The sequence below is a fragment of the Lolium rigidum genome, chromosome 1, assembly GCF_022539505.1.
Source record: "Lolium rigidum isolate FL_2022 chromosome 1, APGP_CSIRO_Lrig_0.1, whole genome shotgun sequence".
Classification (NCBI taxonomy): domain Eukaryota; kingdom Viridiplantae; phylum Streptophyta; class Magnoliopsida; order Poales; family Poaceae; genus Lolium; species Lolium rigidum.
Genome location: NC_061508.1, coordinates 359,456,749 through 359,480,869, shown reverse-complemented (window position 1 = coordinate 359,480,869; position 24,121 = coordinate 359,456,749). Strand labels below are relative to the sequence as shown.

The 24,121-nt window shown below is 44.1% G+C and overlaps 4 protein-coding genes across 4 annotated transcripts; 2 read left to right on the top strand and 2 right to left on the bottom strand.

Annotated features, from left to right (window-relative positions):
- Nucleotides 1–499: 499 nt before the first annotated feature.
- Nucleotides 500–4,860, top strand: LOC124684713 (cysteine-rich receptor-like protein kinase 10). The gene is made up of 8 exons (XM_047218974.1): nucleotides 500–949; nucleotides 1,488–1,540; nucleotides 1,885–1,970; nucleotides 2,876–3,073; nucleotides 3,185–3,373; nucleotides 3,861–3,918; nucleotides 4,017–4,170; nucleotides 4,316–4,860. Exons 1-8 carry the CDS (start codon nucleotides 500–502, stop codon nucleotides 4,661–4,663), a joined length of 1,536 nt encoding a protein of 511 aa, XP_047074930.1. The 3' UTR covers nucleotides 4,664–4,860.
- A 421-nt stretch (nucleotides 4,861–5,281) lies between these two features.
- On the bottom strand, nucleotides 5,282–13,599 carry LOC124665886 (VIN3-like protein 2). Its single transcript, XM_047203247.1, has 5 exons — nucleotides 13,257–13,599; nucleotides 7,871–8,561; nucleotides 7,017–7,324; nucleotides 5,819–6,937; nucleotides 5,282–5,785 (listed from the first exon to the last, which is right to left on the bottom strand). Exons 1-5 carry the CDS (start codon nucleotides 13,597–13,599, stop codon nucleotides 5,424–5,426), a joined length of 2,823 nt encoding a protein of 940 aa, XP_047059203.1. The 3' UTR covers nucleotides 5,282–5,423.
- Nucleotides 13,600–15,067: 1,468 nt separating this feature from the next.
- Nucleotides 15,068–16,736, top strand: LOC124665875 (probable receptor-like serine/threonine-protein kinase At5g57670). The gene is made up of 4 exons (XM_047203239.1): nucleotides 15,068–15,688; nucleotides 15,785–16,000; nucleotides 16,087–16,245; nucleotides 16,524–16,736. Exons 1-4 carry the CDS (start codon nucleotides 15,068–15,070, stop codon nucleotides 16,734–16,736), a joined length of 1,209 nt encoding a protein of 402 aa, XP_047059195.1.
- Nucleotides 16,737–18,816: 2,080 nt separating this feature from the next.
- Nucleotides 18,817–23,733, bottom strand: LOC124684712 (replication protein A 32 kDa subunit C-like). Its single transcript, XM_047218973.1, has 9 exons — nucleotides 23,659–23,733; nucleotides 23,421–23,546; nucleotides 23,215–23,312; nucleotides 22,900–22,977; nucleotides 21,702–21,780; nucleotides 21,336–21,605; nucleotides 20,933–21,015; nucleotides 19,616–19,685; nucleotides 18,817–18,870 (listed from the first exon to the last, which is right to left on the bottom strand). Exons 1-9 carry the CDS (start codon nucleotides 23,731–23,733, stop codon nucleotides 18,817–18,819), a joined length of 933 nt encoding a protein of 310 aa, XP_047074929.1.
- Nucleotides 23,734–24,121: the final 388 nt, after the last annotated feature.

Genomic DNA, 24,121 nt, shown 5'->3' with positions numbered 1-24,121 from the left:
TCTTTCTTCCTTTCTTTTCTCTCTTTCATCTAAGCCCAAATATGAAGATCATTTTATTTCTCGAAATAATAACTTCAAACTCTTCAACTTTTGGGCACAAAGATCATTGCTATATCCTTTAATTCTCATACAAAATAATTAGTCGAATATAACCACTCTCATCAACACCAAAATCACTTACTTAAAAAGATATGTTCTTTCAGATGTACCTAGACATATTTAAGTTGTAGATACATATATTTTAGTAAGTAATATGGATCGGAGAGTAGTAAAAATCCGACATCTGATTTCTATCAAAACCGAAAATGAAAAGTGTGACATTCTAACGCGATGAAAATCCAGGCTTAGTCAAAGTTTCGGTCAAACGCAAGCTCACCAACCGATACGTGTCTTGCTTTTGACCGCCAATGGCGGCAAACCGGCCGGCAACGAGACCAGCCCGCCTGGTGGTGCCTGTGGCAGGAGAGTCCGCAGCGCGCAGGATCAGGAAGCTGCGACCATGGCGACCCCATTGGACACCTCCTCGAGCACCCTTTGGGGCACTCTGAGCCAGGCCTCCAGCGTGGCGCAGCTGGTCGGCGTGGACGCGCTCGGGCTGGTCTCCATGGTGGTGCAAGCCGCCCTGGCGGCGCGCCGCCACCGGGACTCGTGCGTGCGGCTGGCGCAGCACGTCGAGCTCGTCGGCGGCCTGCTGCAGGAGCTGGAGCTCGCGGAGCTGATGCGGCGGGAGGCCACCAGGCGGCCGCTGGAGCAGCTCGGCGGCGCGCTGCGGCGGTGCTACGCGCTCGTCAGCGCGTGCCAGGACTGCGGCTACCTCCGTCGCCTGCTCCTTGGGGCACGGATGGCCGACGAGCTCCGCGCAGCGCAGCACGAGATTGACATGTTCATCCGCCTTATCCCGCTCATCGCCCTCGTCGACAGTTCTTCTGCAAACAATCAACGTGTCAAGGTACCCATGGTTCAACTTCTGGTAATTAAGGCTTGTGACTGAGGGGTTCCTGTAAAGCTTGTGACTGAGGGGAACACTTACTTTAGAGAGATTCGATTGAACTGGTCTATTCGAGTGACCATGGGCAACTGGGCATGATTGCTTTATAGTCCAATTGCAAAAAAAATTACTGCCAATTAAACAATTCGATATGAATTAAGATATTCTGATTTCGTAGGGTGTTTAAGCTTTGTAATAACGCCAGAGCTAATCTCAATCATAATTCATACTCCCTCCATACCGGTTCACAAGGCTATTACATGTTTCGAGAAAAAAAATTAACTATTAATTTGGTCAACAAAATATAAGAAATATATCACAAAAATTATACTACTAAATTTTTTTTTTCAATATGAATCCAACGGTATAATTTTTTGGCATATTTTATTGACCGAATTTGTAGTCAAACATATTTCTCGAAATGCTGAGGTAGTACAACCAGTGCTGGTCAATAGTTCATCAATAATGTCTCGTCGTTTTGTCTGTCCGTGTCTAGCAGGCTGAGGACGGGGTACTCAGTGTTGTCACACATAGGTCAAATCGTCATATCAGGTAAGATAAATTTTCCATCTACTGTTTTTGACCTTCAAATTTGGAATCTAAAGTTTTGTGGCGTCTATTAACCAAACAAATAGCAATGTGGAAGGTGATAACTAGTAGATGGTTGTTGACCACTTGATATTTGGTTGACTAGTGGCTAGCGCTTGGTTCATGTGTTATATTTTAAAACAAAATTCTAGTATCTCTGCCAGTAAACATGAACTTTTGCCTTAAATTGAATTGATGTAAAGCTCAGCCATGCCATAATTTCGTCAGTTCTAGAGACTCAAATAAGCCATTGGTGGGTGGAGCATAGATATATACTAGTAGTAATGATGAGATGTACCTGTGTTTAGGTTTCCAACAAGTGCTTTGGAGTTCGCCGAAGTACGCATTCGAAGAGCTACTGAATTTTGCCATGTTGGTGAACAGCCATTTCTAGGTAAGTAGTTACCCCTCTGAATTTCCTAATGCACTTTTTTGCGGGGGTGAAGGGACTGGTTTAATCAAATAGCAGTAGCATTACAAGGCCTGAAGGAAAAAAAATATTGACGTGCTGAAGGAATTTCATAATGCACTTAACAATGAACTCAGATATGGAAACTAACAGACAGTTGCATCCCAGCGTTATCTGCTTCAAGTATTATTTCCATCTGTGTGGTTGCAATACCCTCTTGCCCATGTATTTGCGATAGAGAGAATAAAAAATCCGTATGAATGAGTTTGATATTATTTTTATTATATGGGCATACTTTTCATGAGCAAACATTACTTCACCACATAGATTTCACTGTGGCCATATAGAAGTTAATGAACACATGCGATAGAAGAGCACCAGCTAGTGCAAACATATGTTTAGGATAAACACTGTGAAATTCAAACTACTGAACATGAAGTTATATTTTTTCGATACGTGGAGTTTATTGTGACTCAAAGCGGCACGTCAAGAAGATAGATCTGAAAAGAGTTCACACCCGAAAAGAGTTTTTATTGACTACTGAAATATACTTGAGAAGTTATTTTTAGCACATATCTACTCCATTAGTAACGACATGAAAGATGTGACTTCAGTGATGGAAACACCATCAATATATTGCATGACTTCTATGACAATCTCCATTTGTTTTCATATGTTGGCCCTCTCATACATGGAAGTCCCTGATTAGGACAAGCTGATGACTGATACAAGTATGCATATGCAACAAACAAACCGGGGACTGATACAAGTATGCGTATGCAACAAACAAACCGGAGCATTGCTCTCTAGTTTTACTCTACTGGTCATGTTACTAATTTTTTGCAATCCCATTGATAATATCTGACAATGATAATTGTCCATGAGTTCAGGAAAAGGGAAAATGCAAGAACAGAAAACCTTCGACATTGAAGAACTTGTAGAACTCTGCACCCGTATAGAAGAGGCTTGCACTGGATTTGTGAAGTTCAACTTCTTTCAGATCGTGGATGTTACGGACAATTTCTCAGAGAATAAAATAATTGGGTTGGGTGGATTTGGTACGGTTTACAAGCTAAAAATATGCCAACATCGAAACAAACTAACAATGTGAATGCATGTCCTTCCTTTTCCCAATAAGGTACTGATTTCTGCTGAGAGAATGTTATGTGAACTCCCTTAGTAACCATTGCAGGGTCAGTTTTCCGACGGACTTATGGTTGCCATCAAAAGACTTGATGAGCATGCAACAAATTTTGACAGTGAATTGCAGCTTGCAAAGCTTCATCATACTAACCTGATTAGGTTATTGGGGTGGTGCACCCATCAGAAAGAGAGGATTCTAGTCTATGAACTCATGCAAAATGGTTCCTTGGACAGTTACATATCTGGTATGTCCCTATCATGAGAGACATTTTTCTAGAGTTCCTCATTTGGTTCCTAGTAAATATGTGCAAGAATTCAAAACTTGTACATTTAAATGAAATGTTACAACAGCTCTAATACAACCTGATTCATAGTTGCTCGAATCATAATCAGGTTGAAACTACTCCTGTCTTTTTTCCCAAGCAACCAGCAGGACAGAAGCAATGCTGTGTATAGAGTTGTGGCACATTTTTTAGGGAACATGCTAAAACTACTCTAATTTGGTTTAGAGAAGAATGGAAATTACAATAGCATAATCATTCTTAGAACATTTTTCAGACAGAACAAAGGGGCCATTACTACGCTGGTCAAAGCGACTCAAGATAATTGAAGGATTGGCGGAGGGCCTAATTTACCTGCATAAGCAATTCTGGATTGTCCATAGAGACTTGAAACCACATAATATTCTCTTGGATTATGACATGATCCCAAAGATAGCTGATTTTGGATCAGCTAGAGTACTGAGTTCAGACGTAGCAGAGGAGTGTACAAGCAGGGTTGTGGGCACTAGGTATGATCTCCCTAATTTATCAATCTCTACATATTCCATCGTCTGTTTTCAATTGTTCCAATATTACAGTTTTGATCTCTTGTGTTTGCAACTTTCAGTGGTTACAAAGCTCCGGAGTACGCATCTCAAGGAGTTTACTCAATGAAGACAGATGTGTTCAGCTTCGGCGTCTGCGTTCTGGTGATCATTAGCGGTAGAAAGAATACCATGCACGACAGACAAGGAGATACTGTTGGTGATCTTGTACGAGCTGTGAGTGATCTGACCATATATTTCAAGCAAGATTTCTTAAATTTATCAATCACGACCGTATGTTTCAATACGTGGCCCATATATATTTATAAAATTTTATTGGGCCGCAGTTCTCTCATGTCAATTTGTTGCAAAACTATTTCAGGCATGGCATATGTGGAAGGACCAAAGGTTGCATGAGCTTGTGGATCCGGCGTTAGGGAGCGGATATGAAATTGCTGAGATAACACGGTGCACTCAGGTGGCACTGCTTTGTGCTCAGGAAGATCCAGCAGATCGGCCCACCATGACAGATGTTGCTGCAATGCTGAACTCTGAAACAATGAGCATACCAATGGAGCCTAAGCAGCCTACCGCACTGAGCAAAGGGTTTGCTGGTGAAGACACAGCGTCGACATACATGGGTCAAACAAGCAGGACAATAGACATAACCATAACAAGTTCAGCTCCCATGTCGACTAGGGTTCGAATCATTCTAGACCCAGAGATTTGATATGATGAACAACATTCAATACCATATGTAATTAAAATGTGAGTAAGGATCACATGCTTTTTACAGACCAGGTAGTGTGCAGGATTACTGATATTAAGATCAGTTTAGTGAGAGGAAATAAACATGTTGCGGTACTAGTCTGATTTTCTGTCAGCTACATGTAAATATAAACAAATGTTAAATGTTTCATCTTTTGTTATTGCTATCACTGTCAGTTTAGAAAAGGCCATTCTTCATGTCACTATAAAACTTTTGTCATTGATATCACTGTCAGTTTAGAAAAGGCCATTCTTCATGTCACTATAAAAGGTGGTTTGACCTGAAAACAATATTTGCGGCCCTGCACTATGTAGTAGTACTGTATAATCTCTGCACATTATTGTTCCTATTCTTTACAGCACAAGAGATACTTAGCCAGCACATTCAACTTGACAAGCAGCGACCACACAACTCGGAATTAAGATCTGTAGTTGCGCACACTAACAAACACATCAGAATTTCAAAATAAGAGTTGTTCTGGATTGCAAATTTCCTGATGCTACATACTGATTAAGATGTTCAACTTTCAGCTGAAGGCAGGAAAATTAACAAAATATAACAAACTATTACAGTGGATAAGGTTCCAGTGAGAAATTGATGCAAGAGTCAGCTAATAAATCAGCGGTATATCCTCTAAAAGTGGGATGATGGCAACTCCCTTCATCTTTCCACGCAAAAAATAAGTCCTCTACTGTCAGCGCTTAAGTTGCATGCACAGACACTATGGCTCTATAGGTAGCCTCTTGGTGTAGATTGCCTCTGAGAAGGTGTCGCGTAGCTGGCCGGCAAGGCTCGCGGGGTCGTCAACGAAAGTGTCCACGAACACATTAACTATCTTCTTTTCACGTCGAGTCGCTCGTAGGCTCAACCATGTCAAGAACTTCACTCTGAAGTTAGCCTCGACGTGACCCTCGCATTCCAGCCGCCTGACCACGTTGACACAGACTACGTAAGCATTTTCATCGGTTCTCTCGATGTCATCAGGTTTCCCTGAGGGGTTACTGCTCGATGGACTCCATGGTTCTGTTCCAGATTTCAGAGGGCCAGGATGAGGAACATGGTCATCATTGCTAGATATAAAGCCTGTTCTGATAATCCTATCGCTCAATCCAATACCATTCCCTGTTCTTGGAGCCGGTGAACCAGGTGCCTTCTCCAATAAAATCCCCTGCTTGTGAGGCACCAAGTTTGAGGACTTCGCAAGAGACGTTACTTGAGCAGATGTGTTAGGTTCTGAAGGTCCATCCTTGTGCCCACCATCATCAATTCTCCCTGGTGTGCTTTTGCATGACAAACACCCTGGGTCTGTTTCAGTCTTGGAACTGTCATCTTGAGGAACATGATCACCAGATTTGGCTTCAAAGCTCATTCGAGAAACCCTCTTGCAGTTTTTACTCTCTTTCCGGATGACGTGTAGCAATGAGCCCTTGTATTCAGGTGGAGCAACCAACTTGATTCCAGTGTGTGCAACTGATGCAATTTTTGAACCAATCTTTCCCACGTTTGTCTTCAAAGCTCTCTGACTACACGCCATTAACTCTCTGGGTCTCATTAGTGAAACTGCTTGAGCAGCTGAACCAGGTTCTTCTTTGTTGTCATCCAAAGCTGATGCCTGTACCCTAGGAGTTTCATCCGGCCCATCAACTTTGGTTACCCCAGCAACATGTAATTTTCGATCTTGAGAGTAACTAGTGGTTTCATTGCAGTAATGAGGCGCCTTTAGTGAGTAAAGGATATCAAGACTTTTATAACGTCCAATATCAGTTTCTAACAAATCATTGAGATCAGCATGATCAGTACTGACTTCTTCTGATTCCACACCTTCTGAAGAAGCATTGGACAGACCACTACCTTTTGCCTTCACGCTTTTGTTATTTGGATCTTTTCCAACATCCACTGGCATTGAATCTTTTGCATCCAGCCCCTTAGGACAGCCAATGGTATTTGTCCTGACTTCCCACGACCCAATCTTCTTTGAGACGGTGAATGCAACAACCTTGATGACATAAGACGTACATGGAGCAAGTCCTCTGACCACTAACATTCTTGATGTCATCGGTATTATGCCTGTTAGGTTTGAAGGATAATCTTCTTCACTAGCCTTCCGGTGCCACAAGTTAAAGCCAGTTAAACCTTGAGAGAGCATGGAGCATACATCCAAGTCAAAAGCTACAGTAACAGATTCATGGGATATATCCTCAAGCTTTATGAAGTCTGATGGTACCATACGAGAACCTGAATTACAAGTTATGCATAAGCATTCATAGAAATTAGAGGTGCACGGTGATAAAAAAAAAGGAAAACGTGGACTCACTCTGAATTTGTGAATCAACAGCTAATGCGCCATTTAACATGGATTCCAGAGTTTCTATGGCACGGGTACAAAGCTTCTGAACTGCAGCACCTACAGGAAGATGGTCAACAATTCCCCGACCCTTACCTGGAAGGCCAGTAATCGGACCAAGCTCACCCTCCAGCATCTTCATTGCTGTATCCACAACCTCATGGAGGACCAAGTACTTCTTAGTGGAAATGAGGATCTTATGACTAAGTAATATCCGATGGCACAAGACATCCAACCGCCGAGCATCTTTTGCTATCAACAGTTGTCTCTTCCAGCACCTGAGAAAATGATTATATGGTCATCCTTACTAACTAAACTTTGACTAACCAAACTGGGATAATCAGGGTCACAAACCAGTCTGACCTCAGCTCTCAGGTGCATGTAGATCACACAAGGTGAAAATAGAAACCACGCTGAGCACTGTAAGAATTTGATCCAACTCTTTTATTTCTCTTAGCTACCATAAAAATGAAAAGCAGTAATCCTATAGTAGCAGAAACAGAAACTAATTATCTTAGTAACTGGATGGAATCTAGACAGCTCAGATCAACAACTAAAGAGACATTACTGTGACATGTACCACCTCCACACAGCATACATGTTACACTAGTTCTTTACGTGGAAATTTCAGTCTACGAGAAAAATCACACAAAAATAAAATTCAGCGAGAGGCTAAAAGCTGAACCATTCCAAATCAGTGAATCATGATGGAGATTTGCAAGAATAACACTGATGCGATAAGGTGGCTAACAAGTACATGAACAGATATGTGTGTTGACATTAGAATGCATAATACCGTAACTGAGAAATGTTTCAGAAAATACCCAAGCAAATCATTTTGTTTCCCACAGTGGGTGCAGTAATAACAACCATCAAGTTTCTTTGACTGTCCATTCTGCAGAATGCCAGATCTTTCATCCTTAAATGCACATTCTAGGTGGCATGACAAACCACACGACTCTTCCTGCAAGGGTTGGTCTGAATTGCAGAACAGCCAGAGGCTAGGATCTTTGTTTTCATCGTACTTCAAACAAATGCAGCATGAGCAACGTTTGCAAAATTTATCTTCTGGAACAAGATTAGCCCTACAAGCTGAATGTTCACAAAGGTTTGCATTGTTTGTTGGTACAATTATACCATCTGTAACTGGAGTGCTTGCAATAACTGGAAGTGCTGGAACATCACATTTTTTCCGTCTTTTGTAAGGCAACTGGATGTCACTTGAGTTTGGCTCAGGGCCTGATCTCTTCATATATTTCCCATGGCTACATTTCCCACGGGCACATGACTTCCCATTAACAGCATTGAATAGATAATGTAGTATATCCTGTTTTGATGTCCCTCGATATTTTCTGTCTTTACAGAATTCAGAACAGAAAATCTGCATAATATCACGGCGTCTCCATTCTTGCAGCAGTTCAAGTGCCCTATCTGGAGACTTTGACAATTCACTGAGAAGTTCTCTCTTTGCATCGACATTCAGCAAACGGCATTTCGCCGGGTCAGCAAGAAATCCTGGAGAACCAGAAAGGTAAAGTCAATGCTCACAAAAAAATCAGAACATTCTCAAAGTTAGCAGTAGAGTGGTAACCAACATTACGTCCTCCAATGAATGGTGAACAACAGAAACATTACGAGTATAGCAGGTCTCTTCCACATAATAGATAATCACCCGAAACTAAGGTACACTGGATACTGGATCTACTAGAAAGAATCTCTCACACTAACACATAAACTCAACAATTATTACTACTCCTCACTCCTTCTTTTATCAAATAATAATATGATATTGCTCTAAAAAAAAAGATGCTACAAAGTGAAAAACGGGAAATGATTTATTCACCCATCCTGTGCTTAATATACTATCATGGGTTTAATCAAATGCGCAGACATCTACAAATATGTAATGTGTGCTACTCATAAGTCATAATAACTGATGAGATCCTGTCCCTGGCAAGTAATATTTGGGGAAAAAAAGCAACATTTCTGGTTTCTTGGTCGTCTTCAGAAAAGGTAACATCACTACAGACAAGCCTAGCTAGCGATCAGGCAGTAAACTTCCACGCGCACATTGCACCCTAGAGAGAGCATCCGAACAGGGGAGGAACCAGCAAAATGCGTGTAAGATAAAAGCGATTTCGCTGACAAGGCCTAACTGAAGGCCTAAATCGCAACCAGACCAACCAAAAGGGCCTGATTTCCCCAGGTAGCGCGCAAAACAAGACCAATGCCGATTGCGTCAGGAATCGGATGCCCGAAACCTACGGAAGCACGTCCGTACGCAAAGCCTGCCCAGAAAAAACGCACGAAAAAAAAACGGGTGGGGGGGAGGGAAGGAGAGAGAGATGGGGATGGGTGCGGACCAGAATACGGGGATGAGGTGTCCATGGCGTGGAACCGTGGATCGGAGAGGAAGAGGGAAGGAGGCGGTGGAGGATCCTCGGCTCTCGCTCAGCTTCGCGGGTCTGCTTCCTCCTCTCCGTCTCCGGCCTCACTTGCGCTCAAAAAAGAAACCCAGGCCACAAACCCCATGTCCGTGGGTGTGGGCGCTGGGTTTCGCTGACTCCAAGCCAAGGTTGTGTTATTTAATGTAAAATATTAAAAAAAGTACTACTGTATTAAAATATCCAATTTGCCAAAACACCCTTGATATTCTTAGATAATCACAGCAAGTCTTCAGTAAAATGATCATATTCAAAGTTCCTGTGAGGATTTAGAGTGAGTTTTGAGGATTTTTTTTTGTTCCTACAACACATGATTACAAAAGCATGCGCGACTCACATAACCCTTACAGCGGATGGAGTTGCGGAGCTTCAAAATAGACCTAGTCACCACATACGTCTCACTATCGATATCTATGGAAAGTCGCCTCAAACTAAAATAGTGTTACTCCTTAATGTACACGCATGGCATCAACACGTTGGCTTGATACTATGGGTCGGAGGTTCGACCACCCTTCTTGACATCGAACCATAGGTTGGGTTATCATGTTTTCACAAAACAATTGTCAAAGAATTATAACATATTTGGCTTCATAACCTTCAACTATGTGTGTTTTCGGAGAAAAGCCAATATCGTTATTTTATGTTGGTCGGCATGGATTAATAATAGAAGAAAGTTACAGAAAAATATGTTACGATGAAAACTATATGGAACCGAATTTAAAATGTTTCAGAAATTTTAAGTTTATAATCATGTGTTGGTTTGAAAGGTATGTAAAAAAACCAAACATGAATAGTGTTGACTTAATGTTCATCGATATTCGTTGCTAGATTTGCATAACTTCAAATGAAAGTTGCTCAAATCAAATGGGACCTTATGGACCATAATGCACCACCATAGCATGTTACACAAAAGCGCCGCTTTCTCAGGAGTGTTGTCACACAGCTGCCCGACTAGAAGAGCTACTCGCTCTGTAGTGTTGTCACACAAGATAAGCACGCCGCCCGCCTGCTGGCCGGGCGAATCGAAGTTATCTTCCGGTCAACTGTCCACCCAGTCAAGTGCAAAAAACACAGTGGAATCACGCAACGCACGCTGCTGGTGTGCTTCCTGCCCACGAGGAAAGAAGAGCGACAAGGTTCAGATTTGACTGTTTGCAGCATGGGAGCTGATTACCCAAAAAATCCCTGGGAAAAAAGAAAAGATATCTCGGTAACGAAAACCATAGGAGGCTGTATTGGCGAGATCCAAGGGTTCACAGCAGCCCAAAAGAAAAACCGCCTGGAAGTCCGAGGACCCCACCCAACTCAGGGCATATTTGCCTTGCTAAATTATCGAGCGTGTATCCAGTGAAGCTGAGAAATTTATGTACCCAAAGCACATTAGCCTTTTGGGTTTCTAGATGAAAACAGATGGACATGATGGCTTGTTGTAACATCTGCAAAAAAAAACAAGAAAGTTTCGTATTTCATGCAAGCCAATTCTCATTGTGCATCCCTCCATTAGATTCATGCTAGTAATTTTTCAGTCGAACATAAAAGGACCTTATATTTTGAACCATATATTCATTTTGGATTGGCCACCGTCTTTTTGCCAAGACGTTCGGAACATGACCAACTTTGACTTTGTTTTTCAAGAAAAAAAAACATTTCACTGTAATACTTGGCTCAAGCATTTATGAAAACATTCACAACTCTGTAGATGTCTTCCATTAAGCATTTCTTAGAGATTTCATATGGATTTCAGCCGAGCCGGATCTGGACTTTCAATGGAGTTAGTATAAATCAAACCTCACCTCTAGCCTATGAAACTTGTTTGAAACCCTTATAGAACCATAGTGAGACCTCAATAGAGCTACAAACCGATTCTCTAAAGATAAAGTAAATCTCGGTTAAATCTTCATGAAACCGAAAAGCATCTGAGACATCATGGTGCACATCCCAAGCTGTAACACAACCGCGGTAAAAATGGACCGCGGGTTGATTTGATTTTCTATTAAATCGACAAAGAAGTTGATTTAGATGGAACACGAGATTAGTTTGCATTTTTTCCAAGCGATCCCACTGGATCGAATTTCATTATCACCAGATAACAAAATATAGTGTCAGCGTCTCAAAAGCCAAAAGCAAAACAAAAACAGCGGGGGGAGGGGCGCCGCCTACTGCTAGCGTTCAAGAGGACTTAGAGATTTTATATATTTACAACACCACAGCAGAGATAAAATCCACTATCCTACTAGGGGAAAAGAACTAGCACTCCTTCTCCAGAGATTACACGCATATGGCAAAAGCATCAAACAGACATCCATATTTTTTGAGACAGGCAAATCAAGTGACATCACCATCTTGTCCATCCCCTTCCATCCTCCTAGCCTTTTCTTCGTCTCTATAAACATCCATCAAATGGAGAGGGTGACGTCCATTAGTTGTTGCAAAAATCCTCCAGGATTAGCAGTAGCCCCAGCCAATCTCAGCAAACCATCAGCTCCTGCACGAATGTATTTTGCATCTTTTCCTTTGTGCAAACCTGCCCAGTGTTTCATAAACACAGTAGAATAACTAATTAGTTAAAAAGATTTTTTATCAGCTTGTGTTCAAAACATGCCCTGTTTTTGAGCTTCTAGATAGCCCAACAAATAGCAGTCAACCCAGCAATCTGTGTATTTCTACTGGCAGGAATGAATTGAGGAAACCACCAAAAGAACTGAGTGAATGAGCCATGTCTTGATGATGCACCAATTGCCTGACCAACTGACTCCACACAAATTTTGTTGCAGGAGAGTTAAAGAATAAATGAGAGATGGATTCATTCTCATTACAGAACTGACAAACATAATCTCCATGCCAGTTGCGTTTCAGCAAGTTGTCTTTGGCAGCAATAGCATCATGCCAGATAAGCCACAACCAAACCTTTATCTTGAGAGGAATCTTGCTCTTCCACATGTGTTTGAAAGTTCTGTCCATCCCACAGCTACACAAGTGTTTATATACAGAATTTGCCACTTTTTGTCCACTTTCAGAATGGTTTATCTAGTTCATCACAGAGCACAGTTTGAGCAACAATCTGGGATAGCCCATGTATCTGTAAGGCCAAATCTAGAGTCATCCATCTCCTGAAGGAAAAGTTCTAGTTCAAAGCAGCTGCATTAGCTACTGTAATCTTCTGTTCCACACATATGTCATATATATCAGGAAATCTTTCCATTAAAAGCATTTGGTCACACCAAACATCTCCTCGGAAACTAGTATTCCTGCCATTGCCCACCTGCATTCTCTTGCCTTTCAGATATATATGTTTGACCTGAAGCATGTCCTTCCACAGTGGAGAATCACTAGATCTATACTTTGTATAAAATACACCTCCCCCTCTCATGTATTTTTGTTTCATCAAATCCTGCCAAGGGCTAGAGCCACATTCAAGTTTCCACCACCATTTGCATATCAAACTATTGTTGAATTTGTAGAGATCCTTCAAATCCAACACACCTTTCTTCTTTGGTTTACATATTCACTTCCACTTAACAAAATGATTTTTTTGTCAGCACTCCTAGCCTATAAAAAGGACCTTATTGGTTTATCAATCTCCTCTACATTTTCCTTATGTAGTAACATCATAGACATTTGGTGGACAACAATATTGGATAAACATTTAATTACCCTTCCTCCAATAGACATGGAGTTACAACCCAGCCACTCATCTTCTTTTTTGTTTTCTCTCCAAGGAAACCCATCTCTGCAACAGTTGGTTTTCTAGCACACACATGAGTACCCAAGTATTTTATGGGCCAAACTCCTTGCTGGCAATTGAGCAGAGCAGCAAAATCATGTGCCTTAATGTCATCCTCTAGAACCTTCGTCACTTCTTGTGCCTTAATGTCATCCTCTAGAACCTTCATCACTTCACTTTTCTCAAAGTCTAACATGGCTTCAAAAATATACAGCGGGAGTTTCAAGTTGACAGCTTGTTCTTCACTATCTTGAATCAAAAGGACGATGTCATCTCCATATTGTAAAACAGCCACTCCTTTATCTATCAAGTTACTGGCCAAACCAGTAATCAAACCATTCTGTTGTGCGAAAGAAATCATCTTAGCCAGGTTGTTTGCTGCCATGTTGAACAGAAAAGGGGCAAAAGGATCCCCTGACTCCTTTACAGCTGGCAAAGTATGGGCCAATAACATCATTAATTTTCACACTCAAAGTGCCTTTTGTAACCACCTTTTTTTATCCATATGATCCAATTATCAATGAAACCCTTCCGTGAACAGAAAATTCCAATTAACTTTATTATATGCCATTTCAAAGTCTATTTTCAGGACAACCCCTTGCTGCTTCTGAACTTTCTCTCTCTCAAAACCTCTTGGAGTAACATAATCCCATCAGTTATAAATCTTTCCTTGATAAAAGCAGTCTGGTAGGAAGACAACAGTTTCTCCATAACAGGAGCAGCTCTTACAGTGAGAGTTTTAGTGAAGATTTTAAACAAAACCTGCAGCAAACAAATGGGTCTGAATTTCTGTATTCTATCTACCTCCTCTCCTTTCGGGATCAAGGTAATAACACCATAATTAATTCTATGAAGATCAATTTTGTGATCATACAAATCATGGATTACTGCCACCAAATCATATCCGATTATGTCCCAGCATACTTGGTAAAACTCAATGGAAATTTCATTAGGACTTGCAGCTTTATTTTTTTTCCATTTGATCAATCACATTCTTGACTTCCTCCTCTATGAATCTCTATCAGTATCATTTAATTTTTCCTCGGTATCATTTGATTAGTTTGCATATGCACACGTTTCTTATCGGCGACGACGCAACATCGGCAGCACGTACGGCCGACTATGGCAAACTGGCGGGGACGCCGTTTGACAAAACGAATACTGGCTCACATCAATCGGTCACAATCGCATTGCTCTTCGCTCACTCTTTTGGTAAATCTTGGCTAAGTGTACATTCCCATTTCTCGCCCCCAACGCGGCGCCCGCGAGACGTGAAGCCCGCACGCACGCTCCGTTCCGTTTGCACGGCGCAGTGGAGCCGGTGGCGACGTACAACAGCTAACGTGAGCAGAAGCAGAGCCCCCTTCCCCTGCTGCAAGTGCAAGTGCAACGCTTCCTTCCCTTGTCCGTAAGCAAAGCAACTGCCCCTCGCTCACACCCGCCTAGACCCGTTCCACAGCCGCAGGCCGTACGCCGTAGCCTCTAGTGGAGTTGGATGCTCTGCTGCTGCTTCGTGCACCCACGGCTCCACGCCCCAGGACGGGCGCGCAAGAACAAAAACGCCCGGTCGCGTTCATATGCATGCCCACCCCTCGATCCGCGTTAGCACCCTTCGGTTTCAACCCTTCAATGCCCGATCCGCCCCCTAGCTCGATCGTACGCCAAACCACCCTCGCCACTTCGTCTCCCTCTTCCCCTTCCTCTTCTCCGATCGATCAGCCTCAGCTCACTCCTCGAAGCAGCCAAGCCAACCACCTAGCAGTAGCACAAGCACTCAAGCAGCAGCGTGGTGTAACGGCATTGCTCCGGCGACCGGTCGGCCAAGACTAGGAGACGGAGTGATCGATCGACCGATGAAGAAGCCTCAGTACCTGCGCACCAGCCGCAGCTTCAAGAAGCTGCTCCTCTCCCTCAGCCACCGCGTGGCCCCCCACAAGCCCACCAACTTACCGGACGCCAAGGAACCTCCTTCGGACTCACCGCCGTCGCCGGGAAAGCCATCGTGGGAGTGCTTCTCCTACGACGAGATCCACCGCGCGACGGACGGCTTCCGCGCGGGCAACCTGGTGGGCCGGGGCGGGTCGTCGGAGGTGTACCGCGGCGCGCTGGCGGACGGGCGGGCCGTGGCGGTGAAGCGGCTGCTGGGCGCGGCGGCGTGCGAGCGGCGGGAGCGGGACTTCCTCGCGGAGCTGGGCACGGTGGGGCACGCCAGGCACCCCAACGTGTGCCCGCTGCTCGGGTGCTGCGTCGACCGCGACCTCTACCTCGTCTTCGCGTTCTCCGCCCGCGGCTCCGTCTCCGCCAGCCTCCATGGTGGGGAGGGTGAGGTGGCGATGGGGTGGGGGGCGAGGTACGGGGTGGCGGTGGGCACGGCGAGGGGGCTGGCGTACCTGCACAAGGGGTGCCGGCGCCGGATCATCCACCGGGACATCAAGGCCTCCAACGTGCTGCTCACCGACGACCTCCAGCCCCAGGTCAGCTGCCACGTCTCCATCGCCCTCTGTTGTTGCGGCAGAGAAATTCATGCACAGAACCCTGAAACCAGCTGGTGTTTTCATGGGTGATGACAGATATCTGATTTTGGGCTGGCCAAGTGGCTGCCGACGGAGTGGACGCACCGGGCGATCGCGCCCATAGAGGGCACCTTCGGCTGCCTGGCGCCCGAGTACTACACGCACGGCATCGTCGACGAGAAGACGGACGTCTTCGCATTCGGGGTCTTCCTGCTGGAGGTCATGGCCGGGAGGAAGCCCGTCGACGGCACGCACAGGAGCCTCCTCAGCTGGGTACGCGCGCGAGTGCATTGGTTCGCTCAACCATATCCGTAGCTCAGTTTTGTCACTCTGTAATTCATTTGTGAAATGTGATGCAGGCTCGGCCTCTACTGAACGAAGGCAAGACGGAGGCGCTGGTGGACCCGAGGATCACCGCCGGCGGCGGCGGATACGACGCCGACCAGGCGCGGCGACTCGCGTTCGTGGCGTCGCTCTGCATCAGGCCGTCGGCGACGTGGAGGCCGTCCATGACCGAGGTACGCCAAACGTTGCACCTTGCAGGTCGCATGCATCATCTTCCTCGAGACGACGCCTGTCCTTTTCCCAAGTAGGCTGACTAGATGGACTGATCTTGATCACAATTGTTAGGGTCTCTAGAGAAACGGTCATAGGCTCATAGCATGGCAGGTGCCATTAGCTAGCACATGTCTCGACGCAGTAAACAAACTGCCGCGTGCTCTGCCCTTGCTTAATTTGCGTCCAACGACGCTGGCAACGTGATGAACAAGCTGACAGTGGTACCCTGCGTCTACAGGTGCTGGAGCTGCTGGAAGGCGTGGAGATCCCGCAAGACCGGTGGGCGATGCCCGAGGCGGCGGCCGGCGACGAGGAGGGGGAGGAGCCATGGGCCTTCGACGACCTCAACGACGATGACGACGACAGCGACGACGAATTCTGCACGCCATCGCCGTCTTCAGCCTCCTCATCAGACGAGCACTTAATTAGCGTCCAAGAATACATCAGATGACCGTGACGCTTCATGGAAATTTTGCTATTACCTGCTCCACCAGGCCCCGCTTGTAAATACAGCTTCCTTCCTCTTTGTTTGCTATAGATTGTAAATACTGTACAAGGTTATCAATGGAAAGCCAGTATGATAGTGTGCGACACCGACTCCCGTCCCATGGATCATGACATGAACACAAAAGAATACTTGCGTGCACACGAAACATAACTGAGATTTCTGTCGGGGGCAGAGACCGACCGACCTGCCCTACCTTACCAAGAACGTACTTTGGCTGCTCCGGCTGGATTATATTACAGTCGCTATACGGCGACCAGGCAGTTGGGTTCATTGCCAGGTGTATCGAGGTTTCGATTAATTTGGTTGTGCATTCGTGTCAACGACACGCCGTGGCACGGCAGTTCGGGACAGGTTGAGCTGCGCTGTGGCCCTGGTACGGCTCGACCTTGGGACCCCGTCTTTGCCCGAGTTGTCTGCCAGTGCGACGTGCTAGCTCCCGGTCTGAAGCAGCGTGCTCCTCAGGAAAGGCGAGGAGCAAGGTGTTCATCTTTTTTCAAGGGTCTCGGAGTTGTTTAACATGTTTCAAAAGGGAAGGTTGGTTGACAAGCAAGTTGATCTTAATTTTTAAAACTGAAAGCAACAGGTTATGTAAAGAGAGATTTCGCCCCCGAAAAGCCTAAAGTGGAGTACGGTCGCGTTGCCTTGTGGTTGTGGACACCGCTCCGTGCGTGCTCCTCAAGCCTAATACGTACTGCTGGTACAGCAGTAGAATTTGTTCCGGAACAGTGGCGCCCAGACTCGACACCTTTCGGTGCTTGCTTTGCTGCTCTGCCAAAACCATTTGGGCTCAACTCTGAAGTAGCCACGCTGTGGCTTCTACACCTGTGGCATCAAGAAAAGAATCGTGCAGAAAGGTGTAACAGGTATTGAACACTTCGACGTGTCTCAAGGGGAACAATATCACCAAAACTATCCTTATTTAGTGGCCTTTTAGAGTTTTAGGTGACCCGAAACCTAAGACACATGGCCAATCCTGATCCATGCGTGTAGAGTCTGACCTAATCTGACTGCTCGGGTAAACAAACAAGGGCTTCGCTCCAAGAAACGACGAGTGAGACAGGTTCAGTACATATATATAGATGCAGAGTCAAACCTAACATGGGCTAATGAAAGGCTACGGTAGCAATCTGAATATGCAATTGCACACAAAAACAACGAACATAACTTTTTGTAATGACTAGAAACACAAATATTCAAACGACTGACAGGAAAAAAATAGCCGTCATAGCGAAGACATCAGCACTATTGCATTGACAAGCAAAAATAATCTAGACATCTCTTTCTTGCAACAATCTTACTATAAAGAATAGTTTGCAAAACCATCACATCATGCAAAGTGTAACCGATGTTCAAAGCTAAATGCATGACAATAACTGACGATGGTTCACTTCCACCAGCAAACGTTTGACACGAGCAAAAGAATGCGGAGTTGTTAGGCTAAGCGTTCCGTGCCAAGAGAATTGTTTCGTTTAAAGGATCAGATGTACAACTCTTCTTTCCCAAAGTGCAGTTTGACAATGCCAGATTACATAAATGCATCTGGAGATTGTAATAAGGAACCCTTACTGTTAGTGCAGGCACTTGACTGAAAACCAGTTGTCTTTATCTATCAACACAAATTATAGATAAGGAATGCTAACTTTAGGGTGATTTTGAGACACTAACATGTGGACCCAACATATGACAGCCCACACATCAGTGACTCGAAGTCACCCGACACTGGGGTAGCTAAAGTCAGACATAGCAGAGCGTAACTGAAAGGCAATTTGACTTGTCTCTAGGCATTATCTATATTCAATTTATCAAAGACTACTAGTATATGTCATCTTCTGAACAAATATAATACACAAGGTTTTAGGATAACCTGTAGAGGGCGGCGACACTAATCCATGTTAACAAACTAGTGTTAGTTAGATAATAGGATTAAAAATGCTTAGCACGGTAGCCTTTGGATAGCACGTGTACGTTTATGATCAGTAGAGAGCATTCGAGAAACTCACTTCAGGTAAGCATACTGAAGAAGCTAACCTACACAATTATTGCTCAAAGCAGACAAGAATTCTTTTGAGAAGACAGCCTAAAAGACGGTAAGCTAAACTAGAAGACAATTCATGGCACCCATGATCCTGATCAGTAAAACCAGTAGAAGTGGTTGACCTGACAAATTGATGTGTGAATGGTCAAACCAAACCCCCATTTTCGTCCCTACTGTTTCTTATTTCCAGTGGGGCGATGAATTGCACAATACAGAAACATAACATTTGAGAAGCAAGTTCAACTACAAACACACCAGACAGAACAACAGTGTAAATACATGACCCATGCCAGAGAAAGCAGCAGAGTAAGAGAACAGAAGAATAAGATCCCATAAGCTCGGAAAATTGACCCGCTCTACTCCCTCCGGTCTGAAAAGATCGACGCAGAGGGAAGGCTAATCTAGCATATTAGTAGTGCAGTTGCACGTCGATTAAAACGGATCTGAGGTAGTAGAAAGTAGTGTGACATAAAACAAACATATATATACACATGAAGGTAAGCAGAAGCAAACATGAAAAGATAGCATTGTATACCCCAGCAAACAGTAACCTAACTATGCAGCAATAAGCAGATCAACCCACCTGTAGCTTTCTAGTGTAAAACAGGTGGTACTGGTATCACCTACCCAATTGTAAAAACGAAAGGCCGAGCCAACCATTGACCATTTGCACTAGTGCATACTTACATCGCGTGCCATGAACATGGTTTAGTATCCGTTACCAAACTAAATATCACATTTGCTAGAATATCGCCGAAGATTACTGCATTGATCAACCGTTACACACACACTTGACATGAAAGTCGTCAATGGTCCAACAGACAAAGCCTGAATCAGCGAGTAAGTTGATAACCGTCCTGCAGTAAAAGACCAGTGTCAGCAACTTGCATGTTATGGCCTTATGGGGAGAAAGAGTAAGATAGAGGTGGTACATGATATTTGTTCTTGGTGCTCCAGTTCTTCCAGCCAATTCATCAATGTGTATGCCATTTTCAAGGGATCTGCGGAAAGCAATAGTCAGTCCAAATCTCCTAAAATAAGTATTCTTCAATTCAACAGAAATGAAGCAACTTTAACCCCCCCTTTGCAACAATTAGAAAACAGAAGAAAGAATGCAAAAACGGCAAGAGTAAGTACTAGAAGTGCTTAAAGAGATACTAGCAGAGTTGCATACTTCATCATCTTAGTTGTTGAAAAATGCTTCAAGTTATTTGTTACTAAAAAATGAACAAACATATCAAATAGCAGAGCCACTGAAGAAACATGAGCTCATGTTTTTTAGGCAAGACACTTGATGCATACTACATCGCAGTAGGGGTGCCCAATGCTGCAGTGGAAAATTAGTGAATTTCATTGCCAAAAGATATTGGTGAATTCTTTGCCCAAATGCTCCAAGCCACAAAATTCCTGACGAAGTACAAGACCATGGCTTCCAAGAATAGGACTTGAGATACAGCTCGACCGTTCCCTTGAATTATTTTATACAAACACTTCAAACAAAGGGATCATGCAAGAAGTAGATATATTGTGCAGCTCAGTACATGGTAAACTTTTTGACAGGAACATGATAAATATTAATATATGATAATATGAAATTGATTGGGTTGTACAGAAACCCAAATGCAGTAAAGCACTCATTGTTTTTTCTACGTATGATTAGGAGTTTACAGCCACTCCACGATATCTCTGTTATCAATAACATTTGAGTTACTAGACCATATATAGAAGCATTAGTAGCACAACTTTGCATCGGTTTAGCAGAACAATCGAGTTTTTTTAAACTCAAGCAAAAGCAGCACAGCACTACAATCCAACTAAACCCATCCGACTTAAAGATGCAATGAAATGAAAACCAGCTTTTCTGGATCATTCCACATTACCATGAAAAGGTCAATTTCAAATACCAGGACCTTAAATAGAAAATAAATTGCCAATGTGAGCATGTGAGAAAGGAAAGGCTGGAATCAACATGTAATGTTTTATCAGGATTAAGATGTGGAAAATTTGAACATACATACACCTAACTAAGGAAATCATAAAACAGAAGCTAAGTTTCATAAAGATCTTCATCCTTTTACAACTTCTAGCGAGAAATTAAACTTACATGATATCAGGTGCTTGCAAAACTTTCAAAACCTTACTTTGCAGGTCATGCTGCTGTCCACCAGTGCCTGAGTAAGCTGAAGACTGTGCCAAGGAAAAAGGATCCCAAGATCAGTTAATAGGCTTACAGACAAGGGCATGTGGGGATATAGGCTGGTGGATAAAACTGAAGGCACTAAGGAAAGAGATTACAGAAGAAACAAGGTAATTTATTATATCAGTTCCATGAAGCTAGAGATCATAATCAGCAGTTCAACATGGAAAAAATCAAATATACTGACAAAATAAGAGACTTGTACTTTTACTATTTTCTTTAATCAAGGAAATCATAAAACAGAAGTTATCATAAAATTCCATACTTGGTTTACTTGAGGAGCAAACTGATGAATTTGATGGTCTCTCACTCCACCAGAAAAAGGCCCATATGTAGATCTATTTGTTTGAACCGTGGGGTGGAACTGTCCTTGATTTACTTGAGGGGCAAAATGAACTTGATGTTCTCTCACACCACCAGTAAAGGGAGCATAAGTAGATGCATTTGTTCGAGCTGCAGGCAGGAGTTGCCCTTGGTTTACTTGAGGAGCGAAATGGACTTGGTGTTCTGTCACTCCACCAGTATAAGGCACCTGAGTATAGGCATTTGTTTGAACTGCTGGAGGGAATGTCTCTTGCATCTTTAAAATGGAAAGGAAATTATCATGAATGGTTTCTCTCATTATGAAATTATAAGTAGAGTGCTGTCATAAAATAGAGATATTTGCTCTCTGCACCTTCGGCCGAGTATTTTCGATGTGCACATGAATGCATTCGATGAAATGCAGCACCACTTCATTGAAATTGGTAATTGGACTGGAAACAGATAAAGCTCAAGATAATTAGAGTCAGACAAAAGTAAGTACTGTCAGTAAATAATAACTAGTGCAAGCATAAGATCTTCCAGAGCAGGTAACAAGATATAATTTCCTTATATACTATGTAAACTAAAACTACAATCATGAGCTGTCTACAGAACAGTTTACTTCATGGGGTTTTAAAACTAGAAAGTGAAATTACAGGACAGTCAGCAAAGCAAGTATCGAGTCGCGACTAGTTCGGTTTCCAACTTGTGTGATATGATCTTAGTTCAGATTGCAGTACACCTTGATTTCAGAAAGAATATCAGAGGAAGAAACTGCTGGATAAGTAATAATGACGCCGTTAATAATAGTATGCATCATTCAGTACAGGACACGACCAGTGAACTTTAGTGCTTGGGATTCAAATTCCATGAGAATGTCAAGTGGAAAAACTGCTGGATACATAATAAGGACACCATTCGTAATATTAGACATCATTCAGTACACGACACAACAAGTGAACCTTAGTACCGAGATCACATTCCATGAGCATGTTAAATGAACGGGGCCAACTGTTGAAATTAAGACTACCAAAGACTAATGTTCAACAAAGGTAGAATTAGATTTACGTAGTATTATACACAAACAATCAATATTTAGTTACTTAACAATGATACTTTCCAACTATCTAATCCATGAAGCTATGTACAGCACAGCTAGTTCAAACATACTTGATACAGATATTGCTATTCTGAGAGTTAAAAATATTGAAGCCAAGTTTTAAGAAAGAGTAAGATGTCCCATAAAACATAGAAACGTGGAGCACAGGCTACACAACCTTCATCTCTAGTATCTCTCACATTTTACCTCAAAGGTTGCTTAATTGGCACTGGCTACACCCTCAGCTAAAATAATAGTAGAAAATAGATTATTCGCAAAAACATCTGCAGGAACAGCATTCAAGTATTATCCAGAAATAAAATTTGAAACAGTCCATGATCTTAAAACAAAAACACAATTACTTTGGTTGAGGACAAAATAACAAAGACAGGCAGAGCACAGTATTCTGTATCAGTGTGAGCAAATAAACGAGCGCCCCCAGGTCAGTAGCAGACGAATTCCGATCCCTTACCGGATAGATCGAGCAAACCCCTGCTGATTAGTTTGAAACCCCGTGATGTCCACATGAACCCTGACGTACACTCCAGCCCTTCAGAAACACAAGCCAGAAGATAAACACACTAGAATATCTCCAGCACTTCTAAACAGCTAGAATTAAACACATATCAGAGCAAATGCACATCACATACTTGACGTAAGCTGCGTCGCGAGCATCTGCGTCGTCGGCGATCCTGCAATACGAGGAAATCGTCAGACAGACTGCATCACATGAGCACCGAATCTAGTTCAGACTTCAGACATGGAGAGATGAGAAATCGCAGCTCACCACCGCACGAGCGGGATCTTCCCAGTGCCGTCGTCGAGCGTGAACGACACGTCGGTCTCCGCGCTCACCACGGCCTCGACCTTCCCCAAAACCCTAACCTACGCACACGCGCGGGTTTGGGGATTTCCAGACGAGCACAGAAATTAGGCGAACCGGGGCAGATACAAAAGGGGCGAGAGATGTTTCGAGGCGCGAAGAGGTCTTACGTTGCTGGTCTTGACGCCGTCGATGGAGAAGGCGGGGTCGCCGCCGGCGTCGGCGGCGGCGAGGGAGCGCGCGATGTGGCGCACCGTGGCCGGGACGCAGCCGGAGTAGCGGGGGTTGCCGCGCGGCTGCGGAGGACACGGAGAGGGCGGAGTTAGCGTCCGGGGGAGTGCGGAGACGGCGCGCTCGCGCGCGGTAGGGTTAGTGCTGCGAGAGGAGGAGGAGGGTCACGGGAGGGACCTTGGAGGGGGAAGGGGTGGCCGCGGCGTAGTCGTGCGCGGCGGCGGCGGCGGGCCCCGGTCGCTGCGACGGCATGAACGCCGCGCCGGAGAAGTAGGACGCCGCGGCGGCGGCCATGGCGCTGGGGCTGGGAGCGGCTTCGGAGGAGGAACGGAATGGGAATGGATCGCGGTTGTTTGAGCGGGAGAAATAAAAAAAATTGGAATCCCGTTCCGTTGGCGAAGCCGAAATGCCACGTGGTCGGAGTTTCTACAGCTGTCAAAAACCGGTGGGGCCCGCGTGTCAGGATCGGTTTGGATTTGGACTTGGTCCGAGCCTCCAACTCCAAGGATAGAAAAGAGCGAGGAGCGTGAACGCTTTCGCGGAAATATCAAACGACTCACCCGCCGCCGCCGTGGTTCGAGTCAAGTCAACCGAGAGCGCATCCGGCGGACAGAGCAGTGCACCGGCCACCGGGGTTCGC

Excerpts from the sequence above, each read along its gene's own strand:
- LOC124684713 (XM_047218974.1), top strand. The coding sequence starts at position 500 with ATGGCGACCCCATTGGACACCTCCTCGAGCACCCTTTGGGGCACTCTG. Across the intron at positions 1,971-2,875 it reads TGGTGAACAGCCATTTCTAG|GAAAAGGGAAAATGCAAGAA; the intron begins GTAAGTAGTTAC and ends CCATGAGTTCAG. Across the intron at positions 4,171-4,315 it reads TTGGTGATCTTGTACGAGCT|GCATGGCATATGTGGAAGGA; the intron begins GTGAGTGATCTG and ends AAACTATTTCAG.
- LOC124665886 (XM_047203247.1), bottom strand. The coding sequence starts at position 13,599 with ATGGCAGCAAACAACCTGGCTAAGATGATTTCTTTCGCACAACAGAAT. Across the intron at positions 7,325-7,870 it reads AAACAAAATGATTTGCTTGG|GTGCTGGAAGAGACAACTGT; the intron begins GTATTTTCTGAA and ends TCATTTTCTCAG. Across the intron at positions 6,938-7,016 it reads TGTTGATTCACAAATTCAGA|GTTCTCGTATGGTACCATCA; the intron begins GTGAGTCCACGT and ends CTTGTAATTCAG.
- LOC124665875 (XM_047203239.1), top strand. The coding sequence starts at position 15,068 with ATGAAGAAGCCTCAGTACCTGCGCACCAGCCGCAGCTTCAAGAAGCTG. Across the intron at positions 15,689-15,784 it reads CCGACGACCTCCAGCCCCAG|ATATCTGATTTTGGGCTGGC; the intron begins GTCAGCTGCCAC and ends GGGTGATGACAG. Across the intron at positions 16,246-16,523 it reads GGAGGCCGTCCATGACCGAG|GTGCTGGAGCTGCTGGAAGG; the intron begins GTACGCCAAACG and ends CTGCGTCTACAG.
- LOC124684712 (XM_047218973.1), bottom strand. The coding sequence starts at position 23,733 with ATGCCGTCGCAGCGACCGGGGCCCGCCGCCGCCGCCGCGCACGACTAC. Across the intron at positions 22,978-23,214 it reads AAGATCCCGCTCGTGCGGTG|GGCTGGAGTGTACGTCAGGG; the intron begins GTGAGCTGCGAT and ends GTGTTTCTGAAG. Across the intron at positions 18,871-19,615 it reads ACGACTTTCATGTCAAGTGT|GCTGTCTTCTCAAAAGAATT; the intron begins GTGTGTAACGGT and ends ACCGTCTTTTAG.